General features: G+C 32.0%; 1 protein-coding gene across 1 annotated transcript; it reads left to right on the top strand.

Annotated features, from left to right (window-relative positions):
- The first annotated feature begins 1,199 nt into the window (after positions 1-1,199).
- LOC107451528 (flavin-containing monooxygenase 5) lies at positions 1,200-9,748 on the top strand. The gene is made up of 5 exons (XM_016067664.5): positions 1,200-1,529; positions 2,556-2,644; positions 4,247-4,566; positions 6,540-6,839; positions 8,745-9,748. The coding sequence occupies exons 3-5, from the start codon at positions 4,249-4,251 to the stop codon at positions 9,729-9,731; spliced, it is 1,605 nt and encodes a 534-aa protein (XP_015923150.3). The 5' UTR covers positions 1,200-1,529; positions 2,556-2,644; positions 4,247-4,248; the 3' UTR covers positions 9,732-9,748.
- The last annotated feature ends 934 nt before the right edge of the window (positions 9,749-10,682 follow it).

Below are 10,682 nucleotides of genomic sequence, written 5' to 3'. Positions count from 1 at the left end.
AATTTGTCAAACTAAACATAATTTTTTTTTTGGGGAGGGGGTGGATGCGAATTCCTGTCCCTCTTGATATGGGGGTAGCTGCAATTTGGAATATAAAAGCGATAGAGCGGTTGAAAGTTTTGTGTTTATAATGTTAATTTAACTATCTCAATTTTTTTTTGCAAACGAATGTTTTTTTCGTTTGCCTTCAAATTTGGGATTTTGTCACTTAAAATTATGTTGATTAAAGTGTTGCAAAAATTTGTATAACTTACAACTTAAATTTTTTTTAACCATTGGTGTAACCATTTATAAAATAAATTTCTCCTGAAATAATCTTTGAAAAAAAGTTATATCATAGTGGGCTAACTTTCTTTATTCGCCTTATAAGTTTCAGAGATATGGAAAGATACCTAAAAAGTGTCATTAAAATTAAGGAACCCTGAAACTTATGGCCGTTCTCGCGTGCGGGAGACGGGAACAATTTTGTCAAAGTAACGCAATACCCTTAAGTTGATTTAAATATTGACACACTGAGGAAAAACAATTCTAGCAACGACGAAAAAAGAAAATTGATAATTTATCAATCAAAAATATCTACGAATAAATTTCTGATTTTAAAATGTATCAAAGAGAAAGATGGAATTAAAAACAATTCAAAATAATTCCAAAATTTGCGGTAATTAAATCATTTGATTTTTTTTTTTTCGTTATGATAATGATTCATCGGAAACTTTAGTTTTTCAAAATATAGTTCTTATTACCCACACATATAGTAAAATTACTACGCTGGAAAGTGAATGCTACAGGGGGGGGGGAGGTTTTCACGTCATCTGAAGAATCGCGAATAAATTAAAAGTAGGCTCTTTTTCATACTAGGCTGTAATTACCAGACTAATAAATAACCAACTTTTCTTTCATTCATTAATTTATCAATTTGTTTATTTTAAGATTTTGTCAGCTATCCATTTAAGCAAATAGAATGGTAATAGGCCTCATCATCTGTTTACCCTGCTATGGATTTTTTAATGGTTGATTGGAGTAAGGTGCGTTATGTCTCAATTAAAGCGGGAAAAATAACATAAATGATCCTCTTGAGTGTTTTAAAGATCCAAAACTTGAATATACTAAGCTATGGTGTCTTGAGTCATCCATCTTTTATGTGGTTATTTTATTTGTTTACCAACGCCAGACATGCGTGCTCAATTGGATGGTTGAATGAATGTAAACAATAACAAGCTTCCTGTCTGATCGTAAAGACAAGGTTCCCAGTAGAACACCGAAGTCAAGCATCAGTGGCTGCGGGTGTATGATAGAGCATTCGCCTTCCAATGTGGTGACTCCGGTTCGAGTCCCAGCTATGTCTAGTCGATACGAATTCCGCACCCGGCTCGCACCGACCATAGTGCTGACGTGAAATATCCTCAGTGGTAGACGGTTCATGGGTTACAGTCCCCTTGCCGTCAGATTAACTGTGGGGAAGTTTTCGTGGTTTTCCTCTCCATGGAACGTAAATGCTGGTTAGTTCCATCAAAAATTCCTCCACAAAGGTAAATTTCCACAATAATTGATTTAGAGTTCCCTTGTCTTCTGGATTGGGGTCAAAATTACTAGGTTATGAAGTTGAATATTGATAGTCATAAACTTATAATTGGGTTGGCTCTTTAACGACGGTTATAAAATAAAAATATCAATAGCTACCAGTGCACTTTTTTTACTGTAAATAAATTACAATAAAAAAATCACTTCTGAATTTAACATTTCTAACCTTATTAATTTATTAAAAATTTACTGAATATAAAAACTTTGAATTAAAACATTAAGAAAATATCAACTAAAAAGATTAAAAAAGAAATTTTTAGAAATGGAATATCTGCAATTGACGCTGTGGGGGTATCTCGATCGTGATTGGTTGGGTTGTTGAAAGGTGACATTTGTTTACGGTAGCAACCGCTCTTTCATTTCTATTTCGAGTAAATCAAGCCCGCCAAGTATCAATTCGCACACATTCTATATTCTTCACAAAGATTTCAATTCTTTCTTACTTAACACAAAGCCATGTAGAACATAAACTAATTATGCATCGAAAGAGCCAATTACACAAAAATATATATATCACGGTTATAATAAAATACATCAACAAATAATAAATCTAAGTTAAGTCAAAGAAGTAGAAGAGAAGGAATTATATTTCAACGATATGGCACTATATTAAATTAACTTCACGTTAATTAATGTTCCAATTTATGTGGAGAAACTTATCAGAATTTTTACACCCCATTTTGCTTGCAAACGATCAGCTAGCATTGACGTCATAGTCAATTTATTTGTTCTGGAGAAGAACTACTTCCGCTGAAAAATATTGATGTTAACAAAAAACTAGTAATTTTCAAAAATCGCGGAAATAAACGGAGTTTTTTCCCCCTATTGCATTCCAATAATAAATATCAATCAATTGATAAAATGCAAATTTAATTTAAATACCAAACTTCCGTCTTAAAGGCATGATCGCGTATCTTCTGAATTAAGTTCACAGAAATAAGGAAAAAATCTTTGATGTGTGAATTCGGTTTCAGCATGTGACAGGTAATCTTGTGGAAAGAAAACAGTTTTCTTGAGCTTGTAATTGATACTTGATACATTTACCCAGCTGCATCGTGTCAAGGTAAATAAAAATTATTATCATTATTACTGTAGAAATCTTTCTTTAATAGTTAATCAGTATACTTATATTTATTTACAGTTTTGTTTTATGGCTAGACAGTAGTGTTTACATCGTATTTTTAAACATCCAAGAACAAACTTCTTAAAGAATATAAAAATGAAGCGTTAAATTTTATGATGCATTCTTCTTTTATGATTTTAATAATATTTTGTACAAAACTTCCAATCGTTATTTTTGATTTATGAATGAATTTTTTATTTTATATCATAAAGATGTAATAAAAAAAAAGACTCACGGCAAGTTAAAATGAATGTAAATAATGAAAATTTAAAATAATTAGTCTTTAACACCAGGTATCTCAGGAAATTTTTCTTTTGTTTTTTCCAATTCAAAAATTTCTTATAATTCAATTTGAATTATTTGAAAGTTTTGTGACTTTTACTTTTTATTATGAGCAATTATTATCAATTTTCTTAAAATGTTTAGTCTTCAAAGCACGTAGTGATTTGTTTTTGATTAAATTTTAATTTTTGAATGTATTAAAACACTTTTTTTCGTGTTGATATGAATGCATTTTCAAGATAAAACAAGTGTACTCAAAACTGACTAGTTTAAAAACGAGTTTTCAAATATTCCTCGGAAGTTTAATTTCCTTAAGTTTGTGCAAAAGCCCTTGGTATCAAAACTTAAAAGACCATTTAGGCACGAAAAAAAAAAACTTTATTTGTTTGCCTTAAAAAACTTTTTAACCATTTGATGTAAACTCACGCTTTTTTTTTCTATGGCCCCTATTCATAACCTAATCCGTTGATTTCCTTTTCAAAATAATTAGTTTTTTATTGTATTTTTATCCAAAATTTCTTTCTATGCATATATACTCACTTTTTTTATTACATAATTAATTTAATAAAAGGTTTCGAATATGCTTTAAAATCAATTTATATAATTTTGTTTGATTCAAATTTGGATGGGATTCTAGTAACTTTGCTTATAATAAAGAAAATTTTAACATCTTGCCTATTTTACCATTTTGGGTAACATAGCATCCTATTTGAAGAGCTTAGTGGAAGAAACAGGAAAGTAACATTTTAATGAATTAGAGTTTATGAGCTTTGAAGTTTATACGTTCCTCTTTTTTGTTATTTCGTTTAATCTTTATGTTTTTAGTATATTTGGGAAGACATAACCGATAAGAGTTTTGGTAGTGCGTATTTATTTGACCCTAATTCTTTTAAAACGAAGAATTTTTAATCTTTTTTGTGCGTAATATTTGCGTGTTTTCGTGGAGAGTTTTTAGTACTTTTCAACGAATATAATTTTGTGGGTAAAACTAATATAAATATGCATATGTTTAGGCTTATAATCACGAAATAAAATCTTCAGCACCCTCAATTTTGAACAAATTGGCATCAAGTTTTCCTTATCCCTACTAGGGACAAGGTAAAATTGTTGCTAGAGTATCTTTCTTCTTTTCACTATTGTTATTTTTTTTTCTGCATTCAAATGAACACAAGTATACGAAATTTAAAATAATTATAATTAAATAGTTTTACATGCTGTAGTACTTATTTTTTAACAGAATATTTATTCTTTTACTTGCAGATATGAAGAAAGTGGCGATAATCGGGGCTGGGTCTTCAGGCTTGGCCTCTGCTAAATCATGCAAAGAAGAAGGAATAGCTTTCACTATTCTAGAGAAATCGGGAAAAGTTGCGGGACTCTGGAATTTTCAAGAAGATAATGGACAAGCGAGTGTAATGAAATCAACTGTCATTAATTCTAGCAAAGAAATGAGTGCTTTCAGTGATTTTCCCCCACCAAAAGAGTTTCCTAACTATATGCATAACAGAAAAATGTATAAATACCTTATGATGTATGCTGAAAAATTTCGACTCTTGGAGCATATAAAATACAATCAAGAAGTAAGTATTTATATAATTGTACAGTGCACAGAAGAAAAAAAAACGGACCACCCTGAATAACTTTTGATTTAATGATTGGATCTTCACGTTATAATATTCAATCTTAATGGTTCGAAGGGGTGACCTCAAATATGCTAAAAGTTGAAAAATTTTAGCACACAATTATAAAATTTGTTTATCCAAAGATAATTCCATGCAAAAAATACATTTTAGTTAATATATATTATTTTATTCAATAATAGTTGAAAGAATTTTGAATTGTAAGCTCTAAAATTTTTTAAATCATTTTAAGGTAAGTCATTTTACGTAGCAAATTACAAAATTTGAGCGAAGTTGGTTGAATAGCTCCTGCGAAATCGAATTTTAAATGTAAGACTTTTTCTAAAATTTGATTTCCCAGAAATTATTCAATCGACTATTTGATGCTTCGTTTTTTTTTTTTTTTTTTTTTTTTTTTCTCACTGTACAACTATAAGCCACATTTCTAAACCAGAAAATCCTTGTTATCAAAATAACATGTTAATGTTAAAATAGGTAGTTATCAATGAAATACGGTATAAATGAAAAAATCAAATTTACCCAAAAATTACATATTTGGGTGGAACTTTTCTTTAATTTCTCTACATACATTATATATTTCAAGGGGTATTGAACTGGAGATAGATCGTTCTCTGGTTCAGATTAAAAAATTACGATCTGTGGAGGAATGAATAGTGTGTGATAAGGTCCTCCCTGTGAAACGGGCTGTGACGTGTGTGCGACTGAATTCTTACTCTTGGTCATAGATGGCGCTTGGTCAAGAAATTCACCCTCTGCCTTAAAAATTCACTTGATATCAAGCAGGCTTGCTAGTATTGGCAAATTGCATAAGTAGAGTAGTGGTAGCTCAGGGGATGGCGCGTTCATCTCCCAATGAGTTGAACTGGGTTCGAATCTGCTTATCCTGACGCAAAAGTACAGGAATTCGCTATCTGTTTGCCTCTGTCTTACCGCTTGCCTCCTTAGTGCGAGTCTTGCCTTATAATACGTTAGCTATTATTATTATGCTCCGTTGTAAGTTAAGAAAGGACCATTGCGGTATAGGATTTAATTTAGCATCCACAGCTGCATGTAGTTCTATTTTATTTCGTTATCCAAACTATACAAATATGCATTCAAAGCTTTTAAAGTTATACTTCAAGCAGAAATTTAATTCATTTACGATGTGTATAGCTATATATATAGCATAGTATTATTTTAAAAAAAGGTTATAGTTTCGTAGTCTTACTGGAATCCCAGACTTGGCGACTTATTCCGATAAATAAGGAAAACATTCGTTCTTGAGAAAGAAATAACTTATCGATGTTGCAAGATCATTGGCTCTTAGCAAGACATGCTCTTAACAAATCATGAAAGAGAGAAAGAATTTTTACTTTTGTTTCGCTGTAGATGAAAATCGTCTTATAATCGTTTCTTTAAATGCGAACAGAAAGACGTATATTTTTTTACGATTTTTTAGATATCATTTTTATTAATTCTTATTGCTTGTTAATTGATTATTGTTGTTAATAAGAAAGAAATCAAAAAGGAGGCTGAGCAAACAACGCCGTTTCAAGTGTCGACGATGTTGACCTACGTTCGCACTAGCTTTTTTATGTAAAATAACATGGTTTGAGAACTGATGTCTATTCTTTTATTAAAAGCAAATTATCGGTCATTTAATTTATCTTATTATCGGTCATTTAATTTATCTTATTATCGGTCACTTAATTTATCTCATTATTGAATTTATCTTATTATCGGTCACTTAATTTATCTTATTATTGAATTTATCTTATTATCGGTCTCTTAATTTATTTTATTATTGAATTTATCTTATTATCGGTCACTTAATTTATCTTATTATTGAATTTATCTTATTATCGGTCACTTAATTTATTTTATTATTGAATTTATCTTATTATCGGTCACTTAATTTATCTTATTATTTGAAGGTTATCAATGTAGTTCAAACTCCAGAGTATGATGTCACAGGAAAATGGATAGTCACATCTCAGAACACAGTCAATAAATCTATAGAGATCGAAATTTATGATGGGGTATTGATTTGTACTGGACATCATTCCCTCCCTTATACTCCTAAATTTCCTGGACAAGAAGAATACGCAGGAAGAATTATCCATACTCATTCAATAAGAGTTCCAGATTCATTTAAAGATCAAAAAGTTCTGATTATTGGAACTGGAAATTCTGCATTGGATGCGGCAGTGGAGATTAGTAATGTTGCTAAACAGGTACAATAATTTTTAATTTTTAACTGTTCATCATCAATGCTTATAACTTACCCAGACATCTTGGAGTTTTTAATTAGTTTAAGACCGCCGAAAGAAAAATGAAGCTCTTCCCCAGGCACGCAAGCTCCGGATAACTTTTTTCAATTAGTAGCCTGTGGCCGGCAGAATCTAATTACTTAATAGCCACCTTTTCCTCAAACCTAATGAGTCTGTGACTGATAACGATCGGTCTTTTTCATTTAATAGACATTTTTTGAAAACTTCTTTTTTACTTGATTTAAATTATATTTTCTTTTTTAAAAATTAATATTATAAATAGTTAATGTAACAGTAAAAATAATATAAATAAATAACAAAATTGAATTGAACATACTGACTTTAAAAAAAACTTTATTTAAAAATATTAGGAAATTTCAAAATACATTTAATGCATCAGTTGCCGTTAAAGTGTATAATTTAGTTAGATATTTCATAGAATAACCAAGTTATTTCATGAAATAACTAGACTGGTCAGTTAAAGTATTTAAAGTAGACTGGTCAGGTAAAGTTTTTTGTGGCATAGTACAAAACATCGCAATATTTTTTTGCTGTTCGAGCCTTCATTTTTAACTCGTACATTCCTGAACTTTAAAAAATTTAAAAAAATTATTCTTGACAAATTTATTTAAAACTGAATATTTTCCCTATCAGTAAAATAATTTGAGTCCTCATCGGACCAACATTCGCGAATCTTGACTCATTAAGGGTTTAAAAAGTAGTTATTTTTCCGATATTGGCCCAATATAGAATTGTCAGATTCACTCGATATTTTACGTCCACTTTACAACTAATATATTGGCCCTATATAGAAATATCAGATTCACCAGATGTTTTACGGCTACTTTGCAACCAATACCGGCCCTATGTAGAATTGTCAGATTCACCAGATATTTAATATTCGCCATTCAGCCTATATGGGCCATTCTAGGACCAGTATTAAAAAAAAATCTAGTCATCCCAATATAAATACGCAAGTGGGCGACCTTTGTGCTAAAATACAAACTAAGGTAAACAACGTTAAAGAGCACAAAAATATTATTAAAAGCAGACAGCTGTTTCGGGTGCTCAAAGGGCAACCTTCATCAGTGCAACAGAAAGAAAATTTCTGTTGTCCTTTGAGCATCCGAAACAGCTGTCTGCTTTTAATAATATTTTTGTGCTCTTTAACGTTGTTTACCTTAGCTTGCATCCCAATATAGCTCCCTCAGTGCATGTTCTTAACGCTGTTTTTCCGTGCTCTGACGCCAAGGAAAATAAAAAAGCCATAGTTTAAGTGCCTTACACATGAAGCAATGCGGTGATTTTAAATTATATATATAATCTTGCCTTGAAGAACTATATAGGCTTTAGAACACGAAAAACTTAAATATTTTAAAAGTTATTAAACTTTTTTAAAAATCTGCAATTAGGGGACATTTTCCTACCTAGATGAAAATTATTAAAATCACTGCCTTATTCTCAATTTTTGCAAATTTTTATGAGCCTAGGTAATGCTTCACTAAAGTAGGTTTTAAATATTAAAAAATTAGACCACAAACGCTTTTCATTTTCACAAAACTGTGGCTATTTTCTCCATATCGTAACATTTTGCGCCATTTTCAAAATAAGCGTAGACGACGCTGGCTTTAGATAGTCTAAACTTGACCTAACAGTCCTGAGAAATAGTTGCAAACTCGCAGCAATTAAAAAAAATAGCCTATTATTCGCAAAAAAGCATCATTTTAAATTACGACGGAGCCTTCGAAAAACAGCCAAAAGGAGCCAATTTTGAGCCTAACTGGGGACAAGGTGAAATTGTTGCTAGAGTTACAGTAAATGTTTGACACTTTCTTTTTTAATCTTCGAAACAATTCACTTTATTTATAGGTGTACTTGAGTACAAGACGAGGAGCTTGGATCATGTTCAGACTTGGACCAAACGGCTTACCAATTGATACCCAGTTATTAACGAGAGCACTTGGAACGCTGGGCAATTTTGTTGGGTGGTCACTTTCGAACTTTGTTTTAGAACTTTACTTAGACAGCAAGTTTAATCACGAATTATATAATCTGAAACCGAAACATAGATTCAATGCCCAGCATTTAACAATCAATGATCATTTACCAAATAAAATTCTTAGTGGAACTGTCATTGTAAAAAGTGATGTTCAGAAATTTTCAGAAAAAGGCGTCATTTTCAAAGGGGAAGAAAATGTTACAAAACTGGATACCGTCATTTTGGCTACGGGATACACAATTAAGTTTCCATTTCTCAAGGATGAAATAGTAAATACGACCAACAACAAAGTAAATTTGTACAAAGGAATTTTTCCACCAAACTTGAAGCATCCGACGTTAGCTTTAATTGGTTTGATTCAGCCATTTGGTGCTTTGTTTCCAATTTTTGAAATTCAATCTAGATGGTATGCTCAGTTACTGAACGGAAAAGTGAAGTTTGCGGACAAGAAAACAATGATGTTAGATATAAAAAGGAGAAATCATGAAATCGAAAGACGTTATGTGTTGTCGCCAAGACACACGGTACAGGTTGATTTTATTCCATACATGGATGAAATTGCTTCTCAGTTTGGAGTAAAGCCGAATTTCCTTAAAATGGCTTTAACAGATCCATTGCTGTTTTATAATTGTTATTTTGGACCATGTACTTCATATCAATATCGTCTTGAAGGCCCGCATAGTTGGGCGGATGCTAGACAAGCTATACTGACCACCAAAGAACGAATTGTTAAAGCTTTGGATACTCGCTGCGATACGAAAAAAAGCAATACGACAGAAAAGATAATTTTTATGTATTTTCTGTCAGTTATGATCTTATGTTTTTTATGTTTTCTAATATTTCGTGTTATTAAATGAATATTTTTATTATCTTATACGTGTTTGTTTTTTCAATCTAGAATTAAAAATTTGTTAGTATATTTACAATATCCATACTGCGATGACTCCACGTAACTGCGACAGTTACAATTACTAACTTGAATTCTAACTTTTCATTCGCCCAGGTTTTCATGGTTTCTCGCCCAGGAACAATGTTTTCATGGGGCACATTAGGACCCATAATCCTCATAGAACAATCCCTGACGTCTGTAAGCTACTTGAACATAGTTGCAGACCAGGTTCACCCATTCATGGAAACAGTTTTTCCTGCGGGGGATGGTGTTTACCAACAGGATAATGCACCATGTCATAAGGGTCGAATCGTCATGGATTGGTTCGAATAACATTCCAGTGACTTTCAAATCATGTCTTGGCCCCCAAATTCACCTGACCTTAATCCAATAGAACATTTGTGGTCCTACTTGGAAAACCAAATTCGTGCTGCCACGTTACCCCCTCGCAATGTGTGGGAATTACAGGATCAGTTGGTGAGCGCTTAGTACCAGATACCCCAGACTACCTATCAGCACCTTGTGGAATCAATGCCATGGCTGATGCTAGCAGTCTTGAGGGCTAAAGGTGGTCCTACATGTTATTAGCAGGATGGTCATAATGCAATGGCTCTTCGGTGTATATATATATATATAACTAAACTTAGTGGCGCGACAGCCCATAGGGGGCCTAGGCCTACAGTGCCCATCTCAGTTTTCATGATCTTGGGCTCTGGGGTGCAGGAGCAGATGTTCCGGTCAGGTGGTCAGCCGAACGCGAAACCCCCAGTGTTTGGTTCCCAAGCATGCTTGGTACTTATTTATCATATATATATATATATATATATAGATAGATAGATAGATAGATAGATAGATAGATAGATAGATAGGCCCCAAAACCCTACGACGTTTCTTTCTTCTTCTTTTTTTTTGAAAACTA

The sequence above is a fragment of the Parasteatoda tepidariorum genome, chromosome 9, assembly GCF_982258835.1.
Source record: "Parasteatoda tepidariorum strain Cologne lab strain chromosome 9, Ptep-v5.0, whole genome shotgun sequence".
Lineage (NCBI taxonomy): Eukaryota > Metazoa > Arthropoda > Arachnida > Araneae > Theridiidae > Parasteatoda > Parasteatoda tepidariorum.
This window is presented reverse-complemented; position numbering and strand designations above follow the sequence as displayed.

Coding starts and splice junctions, on each gene's coding strand:
- LOC107451528 (XM_016067664.5), top strand. CDS start 4,249: ATGAAGAAAGTGGCGATAATCGGGGCTGGGTCTTCAGGCTTGGCCTCT. Junction 4,567..6,539: donor ATATAAAATACAATCAAGAA/GTAAGTATTTAT, acceptor TATTATTTGAAG/GTTATCAATGTAGTTCAAAC. Junction 6,840..8,744: donor TTAGTAATGTTGCTAAACAG/GTACAATAATTT, acceptor CTTTATTTATAG/GTGTACTTGAGTACAAGACG.